At 32.2% G+C, this 20496-nt stretch overlaps 3 protein-coding genes and 1 pseudogene across 4 annotated transcripts; all 4 read right to left on the bottom strand.

The window, feature by feature from the left end:
• On the bottom strand, window positions 580-2530 carry LOC104789975 (NADH dehydrogenase [ubiquinone] 1 beta subcomplex subunit 7). Its single transcript, XM_010515656.2, has 2 exons — window positions 2092-2530; window positions 580-788 (listed from the first exon to the last, which is right to left on the bottom strand). Exon 1 carries the CDS (start codon window positions 2448-2450, stop codon window positions 2142-2144), a length of 309 nt encoding a protein of 102 aa, XP_010513958.1. The 5' UTR covers window positions 2451-2530; the 3' UTR covers window positions 580-788; window positions 2092-2141.
• LOC104789974 (protein NRT1/ PTR FAMILY 8.3) lies at window positions 2684-5366 on the bottom strand. The gene is made up of 4 exons (XM_010515655.2): window positions 5194-5366; window positions 4627-4944; window positions 3754-4310; window positions 2684-3670 (listed from the first exon to the last, which is right to left on the bottom strand). The coding sequence occupies exons 1-4, from the start codon at window positions 5248-5250 to the stop codon at window positions 2848-2850; spliced, it is 1755 nt and encodes a 584-aa protein (XP_010513957.1). The 5' UTR covers window positions 5251-5366; the 3' UTR covers window positions 2684-2847.
• LOC109133257 lies at window positions 9557-10838 on the bottom strand (annotated as a pseudogene).
• Window positions 13906-16466, bottom strand: LOC104789972 (protein NRT1/ PTR FAMILY 8.4-like). 2 transcript variants are annotated; one of them, XM_019246587.1, is made up of 6 exons: window positions 16281-16466; window positions 15915-16017; window positions 15608-15825; window positions 15014-15488; window positions 14786-14859; window positions 13906-14693 (listed from the first exon to the last, which is right to left on the bottom strand). In XM_019246587.1, the coding sequence occupies exons 1-6, from the start codon at window positions 16335-16337 to the stop codon at window positions 14046-14048; spliced, it is 1575 nt and encodes a 524-aa protein (XP_019102132.1). In that variant the 5' UTR covers window positions 16338-16466; the 3' UTR covers window positions 13906-14045. The 2 variants fall into 2 exon arrangements, with proteins under 2 accessions (XP_019102132.1, XP_019102131.1); XM_019246586.1 differs by having other exon boundaries at window positions 14677-14847; window positions 14936-15488.

The raw sequence follows: 20496 nt of genomic DNA, 5'->3' as shown, positions 1-20496 counted from the left end.
GATTTGGCGATTGTTAAAACTATTATTATTTTTCTATTGGGTCAATTTTTCTCTTCACCCATTGATTGAACTCAATCATAGAACAAGGCAAATTCTTTACGATGATTAAAAAAAGTAATATAAAAAGGTGTAATCCATATGAAACACCTAGAGAGAACATAGAAGAATTAACTTTTCACACCTATAGAATAACACAAAACAAAAGTGAAAGAGAGTTGTTTAAAAGTGTGTGATTTGGGAATGGTTGGGCCACAATAACAATAACTAATATATACTATAATGTAATGGATAGAAATAGACTTGCATGGTTATGTGAAAAGGTTTAGATTGGTGAGTGCATAATTATTGGAAGTAGGACCAAACAACTCTTTGACTTTTCATCCTTAACGATTGGCATTAGATTTGATATGTTTTCTTCTTAACATAGCCTCTTCCATTCTTTTCTTATCCACGTAGATGGGATCTTCCATTGTAGTGTATTTGATTTGGTTCAGTAAGCAATTTTATTGAGCTTTTTCACTTGACGAGAAAAGAATCCTTTCGATCTCATAAGTTTTCTTCATTATCAAAGATTAAAGATTGGGAAACCTAACAAAAAGATGAGTTTTGCATCTTATTTTTTTTTGGGGAAACCCCTCATCAGAGTTAACAAGAGAAAAAAACAAAAAAGATAAGAGAATCTTGAACATTCACATCTGAAAATGTAGCAACAATTTTTTTTCATCACTAACAAGAAGAAAAAGATTGAAAAAGCAGAGCCCCAACTTCTTCACAGTTCCAGAGAATCCCTGTCCAAAAAAATTTCAGAGTGTGAATTAGGACTCAGAAGAATGAGAATAAAGGATCAAATCAGAAGAAACAAAATCATTGAAATGTTGAGAATCTTAGACAAAAATACATTTAGGGGTCTGTCTTTAGAACAGAGAGACACTCATTGGTGTCAAATCATATTGGCAATATACACAATGAACAAGTAGTAAAGTAGTGAACACATAAGAACGATATGAAAAAGGAAAGAATCACACAAGCATGCAAGAATACTCAATGGCAAGTGAGAACTAGAAGGTCCAAGGGAATCTTTTCTGTAGCTGTTGTGACATAAATATCTGTATATAAATATCCACCAGATCAACAAGTGTATCTCTCTTGCAGAATCAATAAAGCAGAAGATGTTCAGGCAAAGGTAAGTAAGTGGTTGGTGCTGTAATTTTGCAATACGTCTTAAGAATTTACAAGTAACACAAAGTGACTGTACCTACTCTTAGCCCATGAATATCTGAGACACAATTTACAAGTTCACTAAAGATATAGATCTAACATAAGAAGTTCAAGGCCTAGAAGGGTGAGAGCATAAATCGACCAAAAAAGACATAGTCTAACGAATTGAGTTATGTCTAGTTAATCAGTGAAACACTATTGTATCCATCTAGGGGTCCGCAGCACAAAGTGGACTGTAACAACTGCTAACCATGATATCTGAGACACAATTTACAAGTTCATAGAACATAGAACAATTTGTAAACTGAAAAAGATTAAAGTCTAACGAATTGAACTGTGTCCTGTTAACCAGTGTGAAACACACTTAAAAAAATCCTCTTTTTAATAAACAAGTACCTAAAGGTTTCAGGAAACTAGTGCTACTGAGTACTTAAAGACAAATATATTAAGCTTTGAATGAGAAGGAAACAACACGGAACTCTTTTAAGAATAATAAAACAAAATCTGCAGACAATCTAGTCAATGATAGATATCATAGAGATGGTTTCAATCTAGACATTTCACTATAACATGATTGATACAGCACGAATGTGATTGTAGTGTACAAGAAACTTGTTCAAGAAATAGAATCCAAATGTGCTCAATGTTGTTTGTTCACACGAGAGGCAAAACTGGGGCAATCACAGTGAGAAAATGGAGAAATCACATCTCAAAACCAAGATAATGCATTAGCAATCCCATTTATTCCCTACGGAAACCCTAAATCGAACATGTTGCAGAGGAAACAAACCAATCGAATCGAATCGAGCACACAAAAAACATACACACAAGTTTCCGATTAAACCAAAGCCAGAAAGAGTTACATAGACTCACCTGAATCTGGAATCGTCAAATCGGAGAAGGAATCGAATCGAATCGAGGGGCTAAGCATTAGCAGTTTTAGGGATAAGAGGAACACCGCTCCCTTGTACTTTATTCTTTTTAGCCAAAGCTTCTTCCTCACGGATCTTCTTCATCGCGAGCATCCTCTCCATGACAAGCTCGTACTCGCACTTCTCGTAAACGTGACGCTCGTCTTCGCATTTCCACGGGAGGAAGAACTCAGCCTGACGACACTTGTTGAGAGGAATCAACAGATGAGCGCACTGATCTCTTGAACCCAGCGGTATTTTAGCTGCAGACATCTCTTCCTGCGTTGCGATCATCTTCTTCGATGAACCTGGAACCTCCATTTTTTTTTTTCTCGATCCCCAAACCTCAAAACAAACAACAACAACAATACTCTGATTCTTTTTTTTTTTCTTTCACTTCTCCGATTTGATTTGACCCGGAGATAGTCAGATTCTTTTGTTCCGGGTCATTTTAAATGGGCTCATTTGTTTTTCAAAGCCCAAAACTAATAGCCATTTGATTAAGCTTTTTGCATACTTTCTCTTTATTTAGTATTCCGACCCTGGATTGTGTATAATATTGCAAATGCGACTTGAACTTTTTTAATTTCAAAGAAAAAAGTACACAATTGTTCTGGTAGATATTGGACAGTACACAGAACAGATACAAACAGTTACAGTTGAAAGAAACAAGCTTTTGTATGTAATGAAAGGAGAGGAAAAAAAGACAACAACATTACTACGAAGCTTTCTTCTGCTTATACCTAGCAGCAGAGAAGTAGTAAACCGCCATGTTCACAAGGCTAAGACCAGCCAAAAGCCAGAAGAAGTAATCAAGATGACCCGAATTGAGATTATCTGAAATCCAACCTTGTTGGCCATTCATTGTTGTGAAATAAGTCACGAGTGTGAGGATCAACGAGCTCAAGTAGTTCCCAAGAGCATTGGTCAATAGAGCCAAGGCACTGCACAAGCTTCTCATTGCGTCAGGAGATTGGTCGTAGAAGAATTCTAGCTGACCGATGAAGTAGAACACTTCACCTGCACCGAGAATGAAGTACTGCGGTATCTGCCATAAGACGGATATCGGAACAGGAGCTCCAGACTCGACTAGTCCGAGGTCGTTGGCCATATGGAGACGGATGATTTCGACAACGGCTGCAGCTGCCATACAGAGAACAGAGACAAATAGACCGATTCCCATTCGTTGTATCTCGGTGAACCCTTTGTCTACTCCTGTGAACCGTCTTGCAAAAGGAACGATGAACCGGTCGTAGAGCGGGACCCAGATGATAACACTAGCGGTGTCAAATGTCCCGAGTGCTGCTGGAGGAAGCTGGAAAGATCCAATTTTGCAGTTCATGGCACGGCCTTGTTGAACAAACATTGTTGACATTTGTGCGTATACAGCTGAGAAAATGATCCCGGATGCCCAGATTGGGAACATTCGAATCAGAATCTTAAGTTCTTCAACTTGGGTTACAGTGCATAGTCTCCACGAGTTGGAAAAATCTCCAGACTTTAACTCTTCTTCTGAGATAACAGCAGCTTTGTCAAGATACCTGCATCATACCGGTTACCTAGTCAAACCAAGAAACGCTATACGTTCATGGAAAGAAAATGAAGCGGATTGAAAGTTTTTTACTTGCTATCATTGGTATGTTCGATCTTTCTACTTCCAGCAATAGCAGAGTTCTTGTCTTGTGTTTCATACAGAAGCGTGGGGTCTTCAGGGACTTTGACAGACGATTTCCGGAATGAAGCAACCACGACTTGTGAAATCCGAGTTATAGGACTTCCTCCAGGCTTCTGAAACCTATAAAGCGGTGTGCCAAAGAAGAAACTTGCAATGGCGAGTCCCATGAACACGGTTGGTATCCCAAAACCTAAACCCCACCCGCGATTCTCTTGAATCCAAACTAAAAGACTAGATGACACAAGTGCTCCAATATTGATGGAAAAGTAAAACCAGTTGAAGAATGAAGCTTTTCTAACACGTTCACGCGAGTCCGTGTCATCAAACTGATCTGCACCAAAGGATGAGACACACGGTTTGATACCTCCAGTGCCAAGGGCGATCAGGTAAAGCCCGCCAAAAAACATTGCATACTGAGCTGGCGTTGCTGATGGACAAAAATCACCAATGCATTCCGCTGGCTTCAATGCTGGAACTGAAGCTGAAAGAGTAAGCGCCGACATCCCCTAAACGAAAACAAAACCAATCAGTAACCAGAGCAAGCAAACCAAACTTTAAGTCGATTGTGAAATCAGTAAACTAAGATAGTTGCTCTCTAACCAACATACAGAATCAATCAGTAACCAGAGCAAACAAACCAAATTTAAGTCAATTGTGAAATCAGTAAACTAGGATAGTTGCTCTCTAACCAACATACAGAGCTATAATATACTCAAATCAGTCCTAGGGTGGAATGGAATATGTCTTGGCTCACAAAATCACAACAAGTCTGGCAAAGCCATTGTTGCAAACAAACATGTTTCTTAAGAAAAAAACACTTACGATGAAATAAATCCCGGAGAAACAAGCGATGGTCCAGTATCTTCCCCAGTAAGCATCGGCTAAGATAGCTCCAATGAGAGGAGTGAGATAACAAGTCCCTTGCCATGTAGTAACGTTTGTAGCAGCGGAAACGTTTCCTTGATGTAGCTTAGTAGTGAGGTAAGTGATAAGATTCCCAGCAATACCATAGTAAGCTAGCCTCTCACAACATTCATTACCAAGAATGAAAGGACAAGCTTTCCAGTTCCCTGTCTTCTCCTTTAATGGTGGGTTCCCATTAAAGTCTACTGAACCATCTTCAGCATACAATTTCGCTTCCTGGTTTCAAAACAAAATCACAAAACATTGGAATCATCACCTAAATATTAAAAACGATCATAAGAACAACACTGGGATCAGATAAAACAGTGATTACCCAGAAACTATCTCAATAAACCCAGAAATGTAAAGCATAAGATCAATCTAANATTTTTTTTTTTTTTTTTTTTTTGTTGGGGAATTCACCAAAATACTAAAACATGCGAAATCAAAATTAGCTAAACCTAATTGATCAGAAATTGAACAAACCTGTAAAACTAAACCTTCTTCGATGAGAGGTCTTTGCTCTTCTTCGATGGAACCCATCGTCTGTTCTCTTCGCTACGAAACCAAATTTAGATTCCTTACGTCAAAGCAAGCTATCTCTATATACTCTTTATTGTATTTCTCGGAAGACGTGACGCCTTTTTTATTTTACTTTTCCCGGCGACTTTTTTTGGAATCTAATTGGAAATAAAAATCAAAACTGGATAAATAAGCAACTAAAATGTTGAAAAAAAAAGCGACTAAACTAAACTGAATCTAATTGGAAATTTTAATTATAATGAGTTTATGACGTATAAGATAGAATTGTGGATCGATTTATCCATGTCAAAGTTGTTTGTAAAAATATGAATTTAATTTAAAAATAGCCAACAATATTCAGAAATACAGTATACAATTTTAAAGAGAAAATTCATAAATGAAATAAACCAAAAAAAAAAAATCCAAAACTTACATTTTGTTTAATTGGAAAAAAAAACAATCAAAACTGGACAATAAATAATAAAAACTGGAATTTTTTACGATTTTTACTGTTTTATTTATTTTTATGACGTACAATAGAATTGTGGATTGATTTGTCCATGTTTTTTGTTCAAAAAAAAAAAAGATTTGTCCATCAGTCCATGTCTCAAGTTGTTGGTAAAATATGATTTCAATTTAAATATAACCAAAAATATTTTGAAATATACTTTAAAAGAGAAAATCGCAACACCTGGAGATAAACCAAATATATATTACAAACAATATAAACAAAAGAAATAATAATGTATAGTATTATAACTTTATGAAGGAATAATAATGTATTAAGAAAGATATAGACAATTTTTTTTAGTTTAGATTTTTTATGCCTCCAAGTACCTAAAGAAAGAAAATGATGATTTTTTCATAAGAATAAAACAAAGAATTTTAAAAAGGATTAAGAAAGAAAAAATAATAAATAGGTTATGAATAATTTATCAAATACCAATGAAGAAAGTGAAATTAAACGGCATTAGCAAGAATTGTCGTCTCTTCCCATTATATCACTAATTTTGGTCCACATATATAAAAAGTAAAAAGACATACTAAACGGTAATTGTATGACAATTATGCTTCATCTTTTATTTTGTATTGTATGAATTTGTATACTAATCGTTATTTTAACTCGTTCTTCGTTGTCTCAATTTTCATGGACAGTATATTCTCTACATTAAAGTTTAATTTTATAGAATTATTGCACAACGTTATTAAAAAGATATTTAATGTTTAGTTATAAATGTATTATTTATTCATACTAATCCATTTTTCATAACCAAGTGAATTAAGAGATGATAATGGTTTAGGGTTCGATAACAAGTGAAATAGAGTATATATAGATTCAAGAGAAAATAGATAACAAGTGAAATAGAGTATATATAGATTCAAGAGAAAATAGAACCATGGATGATGCAGACCACCTCAAGTAATTATTATTAATATTAACAGTTACTGTTATGCGACGAAATATAATTTATCATGTTACATATTGTATACTCTAACCCACGATAATGAAATATATATATATATATATATATATATATATATTTATTATAGTTTTAATGTTGTTAATTTACTACCTACTCACTATTCAGTTTAACTTTTTTCAGCCAAAATAGTGTTTAATTTATTTGATAATCATCTAAATTGTTTTTTTTATTGAACTACGTTCGTTAGTCTGTTAATGAGGTTTGTTCTTGTTTTGTGAGTCTGTTAGTTTGTTAAGGCATGTGTTAATTAATTTACCTGTAGAATTATTGGTTGTTAGTTAATTCAGTTAATTTCTGCTTACTGCTTACATCTTAGAGTATTATAGAAACCATAAATGTCGAATAATCAAGGGCAAAAGATTCCAAAAAAATATCCCACATTTTATTATATTAATTGTAATTACATGAATGCATATTTAATTTATATATATATATATGTAAAGAATGGACATGAAATGCATATTTAATAGCGAAAATACACCAGTTTAACACAAATTTAGGGGAAAATAACTAGAATAACTCTCAATCTGATTGGAAAACTAGATTAACCCAACATTTTTGTATAATGACCAAAAAAACTTTGTTTTATTTTTTTAATTAATCATAAAAAATTAAAAAAATATATAAAAAGGAAATAGGGTAAAAAGAAACAAAATCAATCGAACATTTTTTTCCACATCACACGACCTCTTCCTTCTCCCGCATGGGCAAACAAAATCAATCCCACATTTTTTTGTGAAGTCTGCTAAGAACACAAAGATCAACAAAAACAGTTAACTCAGAATCAACTGTATTTAGGCCTAGCTCTGATATTTACTATCTTCTGGAAGCATGGCCGAGTGATAAAATTATTTTGGACACTAATGTTGATTCGCAAAAGACTAATGGATCCAGGGTATTTTTTCTTAACTAGGTTAATTGTTATAACTTTTTGAAAATCAGTAGTCATTACTTTACTAATTATGTCAATACATAACTCTTTAGGCTGCAGGTAGAGATGAATTCGATGACAGATAGGTGATGTATGCTTGAAAGTTGACAATACATAACTCTTTAGGCTGCAGGTAGAGATGAACTTGATGACAGATGCGTGAAGATAACATTTTAATGGTTTTTAATTCAATAAAGCATTTCATTTTCTTTATATATTTTGTTGTTGATGTCAAAAAAATATACACATAAATTATAATAGAAATTGACAATAGACAACAAACAGTTACAAATACAAAATAAAAAATAGATATGAAATATTGTTTCATAGAATAATCAATATATATAACAATCATGGAAATATATTAAAGTACAAATGTACCAGCTATTATTTAAATTTAAATTTCAAGTAGTTTAGGGTATTGGAGTATAGGGTTTAGGATTCAATCTCTTCAAACTTATTATCCGTATTAGTCAATTAACAAAATAAATTGCAATAAGATTATTCTTAAATGTATAACATAATCCATATTGTATAAAGTTTGTTTCATTTCTAACAATTATGAATTTATGTCCTTTAAACAATGTAATTGACAGAAATTTAAAAATATTCAAGAGTGATTGTAGAAAAAACAGAATGCAACTTGAAAACAAATATGTCATTATATAATACATATCTCATTACAAAATTCAGAAGAAAAAAAATATGTCATAACATAAAACCGTCTCTTAAAACATAAAATAAATCTGTCACAACATAAAATAAATCTGTAAAGTTATTCTAGCAAATATTTTTCTCTGTAATAAATCTGCTATAACACGACAAATTTTTGGAAACAAAAAAAAATTTGTCATAACATGCTACACCAATGTTTTTACTGTACGTCAAACTAGCAATTTCTATTTTCCAATAAAAAATCTGCTATCACTCGGCAGATTTTATGTAAAATTATAAAAATATGTTGTAACTAAAAAAAATCTGTTATCAATATACGTCAATCTAGCAATAATTTTTTAATCAACAAATCTGCCATGTTATGACAGATTTTTATCGTTTTAACAAAATCTGCAACCACTACAAAAAAAATCGGCCACAAATTATAATTTTTTTTTTGTCATGTATTAGGAAAGTTTGTTGCATCGTCAATAACAAATCTGTCATGAAAAAAAAATCTATGGCAACTATTTTGAATCAGTCTGCCAACTAAAATAAGTCTGCCGAAAAAATCTGCCGTTGACAAAAAAATTTGTTACAAACATATAAATTTGTCACAACTAACGGCAGTTTTTTCGATTTTTTGGTTCCTATCGGAAAAAATCATTAAGGGTATTTTGGTATTTTATTTTTTTTCTAACAAAGCAATAAAAGGTATTTTAGGTATAAAATTAACTCAACTAACTTTTATACTTTACGAGTTAGTTTAGTAATTAATTCCTTAATTTGGGTTAATCCAGTAACTTTCCCTATTTAATATCTCACATTTATATATATATATATATATATATATATATATATATATATAAAGAATGGACATGTAAAAAAAATCCCACATTTTTTTAAGTATCATGCATCAAACTGTAGAAGAACGACGACTGAGATCAAAGGAAGAGAAAGCTTCATTATTAGAAATATAGGTATGCAATAATGTTTAGAGGGGTAAAGGGGTTGGAAACAATTTTTGTCTAGAGCTCAGAAGAAGACGGCAATAATGCTATAGTTCCAAACTGTGATATATACTCTTTTTTGCTCTATATTCATTCATTCACTCCAATGAATTAAAAAAAAAAAAAGAAGAAGAAGAAGCAAGTCATAGAATTTGATATTCATTAAATTTGTTGGATTATAAACATATAAAACTGCCCAGTTTTTATTTCTCTCCAGGAGAAAAAAAAGGCACAAGCCTACAACTCTGCTAAAACTTCAAGGGAAAAGTGAAAGTTGGAAAATAAGGACATACTAAGCCGTACTAACCAGAAAAATACAAATGACAAACTGAAGAGTTAGGATCAAGATCGAGGGCAACAAGATTATCTTGATAGCGAAGTGAAAGGATGACTTTATTGGTGTCCCTAGAAATGGTTAAAGGTATGAGAGACTGCGAGGTGACACCAGCAAACCAAGTGGAAGTAGAATGCAAATCAACTGAGAAGATCCTCTCCCATGTGTTGTCTTCAACTCTCCACCAAAACTCTTGCTTGCAATCTCCCTTCAACTCAGAAATGCAGAGACGACCATCGAGATTGCATAAACCAATCGCGTCACCAAAGGCATCACGGGTAATACAAGGTGGGGTTGGGATGACTTGAGATATCTCCGTGTGTATATCAAAAACTATGAGTTTGGTATTTTTTGTTGGATATCCATCTTTATCTCCCGTGAGCCAATAGAGTGATCCGTTTGCAAACACTGGCCTCTGATATAACAAGATATTATGATGATCAAGTGTAGTAGTATTCACGAACCTCCATTTTTTTACCTCTAAATCCAAAACCTCGCACGTAGGAGTAAGGGGAGAAGTATTATACATCCATACTAGTTTATACCTTCCATTAACGCTGTCTTTTCCAAATCCAAAATAAGAAACCGACATGATTGGATCTAGAACAGTATTTGGATCTTGAACTGGCTCCAGCTCTACCTCCGGGCTTGGATTGTATATACAAAGCCGTTGAATTCTCGGTCTGCCCAGACTTCTCGATAGAGGGAGTTCTATGATCATTGTGGTGGCCGGATTTATTACTTCCACTGCTCTTTTAGTGTCGTAGAAGCAGACGACCATCGCAGCTCTCGGAAATCTCGAGAAACCCCTTAAATCCTTCGAATCCCAAAGCTTGTTCATCTACCACAGAAGGTGACGCCTTCTCCAGGGCAACTGTTTTTAGAAAGAGAGTGTCTTCCGTACGTTCTTTAAAGTCATCACAGGCAAAAAGGAGTTTGCACCCTTTGCTTTTCTCAACAGCCATGTGTCTTTCCCCGAAATCTCTTGACCTGATCAGAGTTCTCCACTCTTTCGACACAGTCTGGAATCTCATGAGCGGTCTCACCGGAAGCTTCATCATGATTTCCTCGACGAAGACATCGTTAGGTATATGAATCTTCTCAGACTCTCTTCGTCTTTGTTTGATTTCTTTTCTTGCAGACAAAGCAACTTGTTTGATCGTAAGGAGTTTCTGAGTTTTTTCCACCGACTTCATGTCTCTTCTTCTTACTCTCGTGAATTCAATGTGAGCCGAATTTATAAAATTTTGTCTCCCACGTCTAAATTCTATAGAAGATTAAAAAAGGACAAATATAAGAATAAGTCTCCTTAAAAAAATAACTCAAAACTTAAGCTCTCCACAATCTCTCAAAATTCTCTCTCAAAACTTATGTCTTATGTCATGCTTCGACTACTCTTTATATAAAGACCAATCCTAATACTATTAGAAAACACTTAAGTTTAGATAGCTCCTAAACTCCTTTGAACCTTATCTTTTATAATAATGAGTTCCTTTATCTCTTTAAACTTAATCCTTCTGAGAGCTTAGTCAAAATGCCCGCCTTTTGTTTGTCCCCGGGAATATGCTCAACCTCTATCAGTTCTTTTGTTAACACATTCTCTTATGAAGTGATACTGTGTGGATGTGTTCGGTCATGAAACAACGGTTCTTGGTAAGAGCAATCGCCGATTGGTGCCTAACACTAATAATAATTGTTAAAAATATGGCTCTCGTAAGTCAAACTGAAGAAAAAAGGTTCTCGTAAGGTTGAGATCCGAGTATCGTGGGGAGAATTATTTATTTCATAATAATTATAAATTCATAATAATCATAAATTCATAATAATCATAAATTCATAATAATCAACTGATATAAAATTAGATCAAATATCTCTAATGAAAAGAAGAAAAAAAAATAATACGATTTATTTAATTATAACCGGTACCTTATGATTGAAATTAGATTGAGTTGTCTATGGCTCAAATTGTAAGTCAAAAGGCACAAAACTAATAACAAATATTTTATATTAGTAAAAGAGAAGTACAAAATTGAATTCGGATCTGGTCAACATTAAAAAAAATCTGAAATTAAACATTCGGATACTTGGAAATTGGATTATTTGTTGGGTATGGATATAAACCCGAAAATCAAAAAGCAATAATTAATATTCATAATACGAATTAATTTTTAGAAAACAATAACTAACCAATATTTATGGAAATCATTCAAGTTGTTACCATAAAAATCAGGCTCTTAAATTCGAAATTGTATCTATAATAAAAACACATTTATTTTAGTTATACAATTTGAGATATTTATGGAAACAATAATCAAATTTTATATTATCAAATCATCATTTATTTCAAATTTTTAGGAATTTCCTAAACAAAACTATGCTTATAAATTCGAAATTACTACATATGGAAAAACGCTTAATTTGAACAATTAATTTGTTTCATAATTATAGTCAAAACTAAACTTAATTGTGTATGACCTCTATATATATCATCTTATTAGAAAACCAAACATCTCCATTGTTTATGAGAGCCTTTGTAGAAAACATCTCATTATCAAGCCAAACAAAAGAGTTTTGTTTACTTTTTTTTGTTATAAGAACATTCATATTTTATATCATTTGTTTGTGAGTAGACTAATCATGTAATTTGTTGTGCAGCTTATTCTAAACAACGCAAACATATCAATAATGATTGCCATGCTCAAGACATTATGCTTTCATTTTTTTTGCCTGATTATTTTTTCATTCTTTTATTTAAATTTTCAAGTTAATATGATAACAAATATTTAAGATGACTCTTTTTGTCTTTTTATCAATGTATATAATTTCTCTTGATAAGATACATGAGATTCATGATGATAATATGTTCTTAGAGATGGATACAATATTTCTTTGTTTTTCATTTTAACTTTGTGCCCACCATTTTATTACTTATCTACATCATATATATTTGAATAAAAAGAAAATTTCCGTTGATTTTTTGGCAGATCGAAGTTCTATGTGTCCTTGCAAGTTGCAACAACAAATTGGCAAGTATGAATTCCAGCTGACATTATATCCAAGACACATGACCAAACAAGATAATCAAATACGTAAAAATGAAATATGTATCAAAACGCTTTGCAAGAATGAATTCCAACCGATATTATATTTTTCTACATTTTTTAATATCTTTTCTCTTTACCTTTTTTTTTTGAGCAACTTAACTCATGTATTAAACACATTATCTATCTTCTACACGTTTTGCCCGTCAAAGAAAAACAAAACAATATTCCAGTGGCAATCACTTATTAATCATAATATTTTATATTATTTATATTAAACTTGAAAACTATACGGTTTATGGAATCATTTAAAGCAAAATAAAATTGCCTCATTTGGATTACATAATATATATAGGCTTTGTATTATTACTTTAAGAATAAACAATGACCAAATATATGTAATAACCTACATTATTAAAAAATGATCCAAAAATATAAGTTGATATATTTTTTTGGATTTAAATTTCTGCTGTATTATAATCCTATATTATAAAGATTTAAAATATCTATAATATCCTAAAAATTTACTACTCAACAACATATTTTAAAAAACTTAATCAAATCTAGCAAATCTAATATATATATATATATATATATATATGATTTAGAATATAGGGTTTTTATAAAAGGGTACAGGTTGGTTTGCAAAACTCATAATCTTATGGTAAGACGGTTAGGATTGATATTTTTATGAATGCGATCATTTATGAGTTGGTCTGTTAAAATATATTGTGACGGTGTATTTTTTGCAAATTCATATTTTTATGAATACAATATTTTAGTGGGTTGTTCCGTTAAAATATACACTATGAGTGTGTATTTCTTACAAATATATATTTTTACGAATGTAATATTTTAATGATTGGTCCATCAAAACATATACTATGAGTGTGTAATTTATAAGCACATATTTTTAGGAATGCAATGCTTTACTGTTGTTCCGTAAAAATATACATTATGATTCTGTATTTTTTACAAATGCAGTCTTTTACGGATTGGTTCGTCAAATATACACTGTACATGCGTATTATTATAAATATATATTTTTGTACAAATAAATGTTTTACGGGTTGGTCCGTCAAAATATATGTTATTAGTGTGTGTTTTTACAAATGCAATCTTCTACAATATTTTATGCATTCCAATTGTTACTACTTACGTATTAACGAATATTCCCCCGCGTTGTAGTGCAGGTCCGATCCTAGTTTTAGTAAATAAAACCTACAGCCAAAACAGAGGGCCATAACTTTTCAATTTGTACCACAAAGACCCTATAACTTTCAATTTGCTTCACCTTACAAATTTTGAAAGTATACACAAGATCCTCCATGACAATAGATATCTTAATCAGAAAAGAAGAGATCAAACCTTTTTGTGAGTGTATTTCACAGAGAAGAAGACAAAAACCGGCAAGTTAACAAATCCAAGACAAACCAAAAGCCAGAAGAAGTAGTCAAGATGGCCATTGTTAATGTTGTCTGAAGGGATCCAACAATCTTTGCCGCTCAAATACGCCACAACCGTAATGATCATCGAGCTCAAGTAGTTTCCTAGTGTGGTAGTGAGAAGAGCCCAAGCACTACACAAGCTTCTCATTGAATCTGGAGACTGCTCATAGAAAAACTCGATTCGTCCAACAAAGAAGAAAACTCCAGCAGTGCCCATAAGGAAGTACTGAGGGATTTGCCAAAAGATGGTTAACGGAACAGTGTCTCCACTCTCCACTAGATCAAGATCTCGGGCTAACTGTAACCGAACCGTCTCAACGGTAGCTGCAAATGTCAAGCTCAAGACAGAGACAAAAAGTCCTATCCCCATTCGTTGTAGCTCTGTGAATCCCTTTGCTAAGCCTGTGAACCGTCTCACAAAGGGAACAATGATGCGGTCATAGATTGGGACAGATATGAGAACACTCGCAGTGTCAAACATCCCGAGAGTAGCTGGAGGGATCTCAAATGAGCCGATGGTTCGTTTCATGGACCGTCCTTGTTGAACAAAGAGAGTGTAAATCTGTGAATGGAGGACTGAGAAGATGATTCCTGAGGCCCAAATGGGGAACAAACGTAACAGAATCTTAACTTCTTCGACTTGAGTCACGGTACAGAGCTTCCATGGATCGGATTTGGCTTCTCCTTCTGATATAATTGCGGCTTTGTCAAGAAACCTGCACATTGATATGAAAAGGTTAGATATAAAGTGTAATGCTCAATTCAAAAATAAGAAATGAGAGGGAAAAAATATTCTCTTGTAACCGTCCGTGTGCTCAATCTTGCAGTCACCAATATTTGAAGAGTTCATATCCCTTGTTTCAAATAAATGTGTGTGGTACTCTTCAGAGAACTTGAGATTCAAGTTACGGTATGCAGCAACAAGAACTTGGCAGACTCTAGTAATCGGGCTACCTTTAGGTTTCTGAAATCTATAAAGTGGCGTGCCAACGAAGAAACTTATGGTAGCAAGTCCCATGAACACGGTTGGTATCAAGAATCCTAATTCCCATCCACAATTCTCTTGGACCCAAACTAGAACAGTAGATGAAACAAAGGCACCAACGTTGATGGTGAAGTAAAACCAGTTAAAGAACGAAGCTTTTCTGACTCGTTCGCTTGGATCAGTCTTGTCAAACTGATCAGCACCAAAGGATGAGACACATGGTTTAATTCCTCCTGTCCCAAGAGCAATAAGGTAAAGCCCTGAAAATAAAACCGTGGACTGAACCGTTGTTGCTGGTGGGCAAAGAGAACCGATACATTCAGCTGGCTTAAGTCCGGGAACTGAAGCTGAGAGAGTCAACGCAACCATTCCCTAAAAACCAAAGTCAAACGTACATAACATCAAGCAAAGAAGATAACCAGAAAGACTTGATTAGTGAGTGAGACTTGGGTAGCTAATAAAGTAAACGTATAGGCATAGCTAAAGCTTACGGTGAAATAAATGGCAGAGAAACAAGCAATAGTCCAATATCTTCCCCAATAAGCATCAGCTATTAAAGCTCCAATAAGAGGAGTGATATAACATGTCCCTTGCCATGTCATGACGTGTCTAGCCGCAGCAACATTGGTCTCATGCAACTCATTTGTGAAGTAAGTGATTAGATTCTTGGCAATACCATAATAAGCCAACCGTTCGCAGCATTCATTTGCTGCCACCAAAGCCATAATGCCAAGTTTTTGGAGATTAGGAACAGAACATGAGAGAATACAACAAGTGAAAATAAAACAAACTTTTTACCAAAAATGAATGGACAAGCTTTCCAGTTTCCTGTTTTCTGCTTCAATGGTGGGTTTCCATAAATATCTATTGAACCATCTTCAGCATACAGTTTCAATTCTTCCTGTAAAAAATAAAATAATTTCAGACATACTTTGGCTTGAACAAATTAGTTACAGAGACGAGAGATCTATCAAAGCTTACTTTACTTCAGTTTGAAGCATTTCAAGGGACTAGGAAAAATATTGGAACTGAAGAGATAATTATCAATTTGAGCAAACATATATCTAGACTCTAGAGGAAACAAATACTAATCTAACTAATTCAATTGAAAATTTAACAAACGTAAATAGACAATCAAAATTAGATAGACCTATGAGGTTGAACCTGTATGAGAGATTCTTCAACTTCTAGCAATGACACTTCTTCATCAATGGAACCCATCTTTTTTACTTTGTTTGAACAGGACAATCTTCACGCAAGTTGATTTATGCTTCTTCACGAAGAATACATTCAAAAATGATTCTCGCACTCACCAAAGTTGTGGTGTGAGTGGTCGGTCAGTGCCAGTCACCACAGTCCACAGAACCACATTCCTTGTATTTTATTATTAAAAAAAAAAAGGAATATAAAACCAAATAAACAAAAAAAAAATTGTGAATGCATTTTAATTTATTCGCTAATGCGATTTGATATATTGTGCTTTTAATATTAAAGGCTTTCCTAATTGTCCTTGTTCTATCTAAAACCACCAAAACTTTGAATAACAGATATCTTCGTCCTAGTCAAGTAATCTATTTTGATTTTTGTAGTTACAATTACTCCTCTTTGTAAATCTAAAATTTTTAAGTAGCTAATGCAATTAGAATACATAGTTTCATACTCCCGATTGTTAAATTTAAATTTAATCATTAGTGAATTATTGCTTATGTCAGTGACCGATTATTGCGATTGATGACAATAACCAATACTGAAATATTAATTACTTCAAATGTTAAAGTTTATTGATCAACAAAAAAAGTTATTCACAAAAAAAAAACAAGAGAAACGAACAAATGAATATTTATTGAATTTTAAAAACTGGAAATTATATGTTTTTCAATTGTAAAACTAATAATATGTTTTGTTGTTTGTTTTACGTTATGAGCGATTAGTGATTACAAATAAATCATTGTTTCGTTGTTGGTTTAACATTAGACTAGGTAGTAATCTGTTTTATATAAATTTAAATTTGTAAAATAACTAAGAATTATATTAATCTGGTGCTATAGTATATATGCGTTATTTTTATGTAAATTAAAAAAAAATAAACCTAACGTGTATTACTTTGAAACGGGAAACATGTCACAGTCCCACCTCATCTCCTCACGTTCTAACCCATATCCTCTCGTCCTATCTCATCTCGTTTCATCTTGTATTGTCTTATCCAGTATGGTCTTGTCTCGTCCCGTCTCATCTCATACTCATCAGAATTGTTTATCTTATGTTCGTTTCCTTTTTAATAATTACTCGTTAAACAATCTTTACCAAAAGAGATTGGGTAAAAAATTTAGATGGGATACCAGAATTCTACGTTGAATATTTTTCTATTTAGTTAGTTGAAATTATCCTAAAAATTATATAATTGTTTTCAAAAACACCAAAATTCTCAAAGTGTCTGTTCCAAAGTGGTTAATTACTTGTCGCATAGTCAACCCTTATCCAAATTAGTGAAAACTTGATACTTAAATTTTGTCTACCTATATTTTTTATTTGTATTTTAATCTAAATTTTATGTCCCCTAATTGACAAAAAAAACTATTCAATATATTTTTTTCATTATTCGAATTTACCCGTTTCAGTTTACATATACTGGAATTTTCTCATAATTTAATTATTATTTTTTAAAGTATATGTACTTAATTAGTAAATTAAATTACTTCAAAAAAACATTGGTAAAATATATATTCAGTCAAATAAAAAACTCTTTTCGGTTGCAAAATTTTAATTGTATAATAGTAGTATTTTTTCATAAAAATTAGTTGGCAACTCTTTTACGATCTTTTGTCAAGATTTTGCTGTATATGTAGAATATTGCAATCCGTACCGAAAATAAACATGATCATCATCTTCATCAGCTGGAAAATATACAATTTTTTGCAATCCATCCATAATAATCAATGACAGCCCGTGTTTGTTGAAAATGTTAAAGTAATTTTGTTACATGATGTTAAATCTTGTCCAGTCACATCTCATCCCGTCTCGTCCTGATCTATCCCATTAGAAATTTTATGTCTCGTAACCATTATTTTTAAATAATTATCAATATAATTATGTTATTAACAAATATTAGCTAAGAAATTTATATGAAATACATGTATTCTCTATTTGTATGTTTAATTTATATAGTTAGTAGAGATTATAATTCTCATAAACTCTCCAAATATTTTTCAAAAATATCTAAAATTCTCAAAAAAACCCGTCTCAAGGTAGTAACCGGTGCCACAACAGGGGACAAAATATTTGATACAATTTTTAAATTCGTAAAATAACTAAGAATTATATTAACCCGGGGGCTAAGCATAGGTGTTTTATTTTTCATGTAAATTTTGAAAACTTTAAACCAAGACGTATTTATTTTGGAAACGAAAATACGTCCAGTCCTGTCCCCCCCCCCTCACGTCCTAACCCATCTCTTTTCGTCCTGTCTCGTCCCGTATCCATCAGAATTTTTTTATCTTATGCTCGTTCTCTTTTAAATAATTACTCGTTAAACTATATTTACTAAAAGAGATTGGGTAAGAAATTTAGATGGGATACCATATTTCTCTGTTGAATATTTTTTTTTAGTTAGTTAAATTTATCCAAAAATTATATTTTTCAAAAATTATATAATTATTTTTCAAAAATACCAAAATTTTCAAAGGGTCTGTTCCAAAGTCGTTAATTACATGTTGCGTAATCAATTCTTATCCAAATTAGTGAAAGCTTGACACTTGAATTTATCTACCTATATTTTTTGATTTCGTACTTTTATCTAAAATTATGTCCCTTTTTAAAAAAATTATTCAATATATTGTTTTTCATTATTCGAATTTACCCATTTCAGTTTACATATACTATTTCTCGTCTTAATACCATAAATAAACTTGACTTTTCTAATAATTTAATTATTGTTTTTAAAGTATATATACTTAATTTGTAAACTAAATTACTTCAAAAAACACTGGTAACACATAAATTCAATCAAATAATAAAACTTTTTAGGTAGTAAATTTTTAATTGTATAATAGTAGTATTTTTTCCATAAAAATTAGTTGGCCACTCTTTTATGGTGTTTTTTTAATGTTTAGTGTATAAGTAGAATACTGCAACCCGTATTGAAACTAAACATGATCCTCATTTTCATTAGCTGTAAAATTTACAATTATTTTGAAATCCATCAATAATCGAACACAGCCAGTGTTTGTTGAAAATGTTAGAGGGATTTTGTTACAGGGTGTTAAATCTCGTCCAGTCCCATCCCATCTAGTCTAGTCCCGATCCATCCGGTTAGAAATTTTATGTCCCATAACCATTCTCTTTTAAATAATTACCAATATAATAATGTTATTAATAAATTTAGACGAAATACATGTATTCTCCATTTGAATGTTTAATTTATACTAGGATCTCATCCGCGCTACAGCGCGGGGGAATATTTTGGTAATGTTGTAGCAAATAACAATATGTAAGATGATGATGTTGTAGCAGACAATATGGTATCTCTTTACTATACTGATTTCTGTTCATTATATTTACTACTGATGTCGAAAACACAATAAAAATAGAGCAATGTAACTTTACATTGTGAGATTTCATTATTTTGAACACTATTATTTGAAAACAGTTGTATTTAATTGAAAGGACTTATTGTGTTAAATATATAATGATAGGGGATATAAATATATTGAAATAATAATTTTAATAAAAATACGTAGTTGTATATCCTGAATGTGTTGACCATATTGTATACCCATAATTTTAAGTACAATAGTGGTTTTTAATAGTGTAGTATAATTTAGAAGCCATATTGTATACCCATAACTTATATTAGTGGTTATTGAAAATGGCTTCTAAATTTTTAGTCTCATAGTTTGGGCAATAATTTGTTGTCTAGACAATTTAAAATTGGGTCTGGGTCTAAGTTTGAAGATATTATTCATTTGGGCTTCCTTGGCCTTTTTGAGAAATTTAGTTATTTTAAAAAACCTCTCTCGTTAAGAGATAAGTAAAACGTTTTTAATTCATTTCTTCGATCAAACAAACACGACTTCATCGTTTCCCCTTCATCTCCCATTTCTCTACCTTAGATACCTAAGTTACAGGGTTTTACTACATTACTTATTCAATCTCCCAAATCCTTTTCCTAAACTTTTCAAATCCTAAATGTTTACACCACCAATTAATCGAAGCAAATCGGTGGGCTTATGGGGTTGTCAAAAGTTTCAGTCGGATTGATTCAGTTTCGCCCAATCTGTTTTCCTTGTTCAATTAATCAATTGAATTGGGTTGGTAAGTTGCTTTTTATTCCGGGTTGGTTGTGATTATGTAGTTTTGATTTCATAGGTCTATACTCTTTCTC

This window comes from Camelina sativa, chromosome 6, assembly GCF_000633955.1.
Source record: "Camelina sativa cultivar DH55 chromosome 6, Cs, whole genome shotgun sequence".
Taxonomy (NCBI): domain Eukaryota; kingdom Viridiplantae; phylum Streptophyta; class Magnoliopsida; order Brassicales; family Brassicaceae; genus Camelina; species Camelina sativa.
The sequence above is the reverse complement of the archived record's forward strand: the minus strand, read 5'-3'. Positions and strand labels throughout refer to the sequence as shown.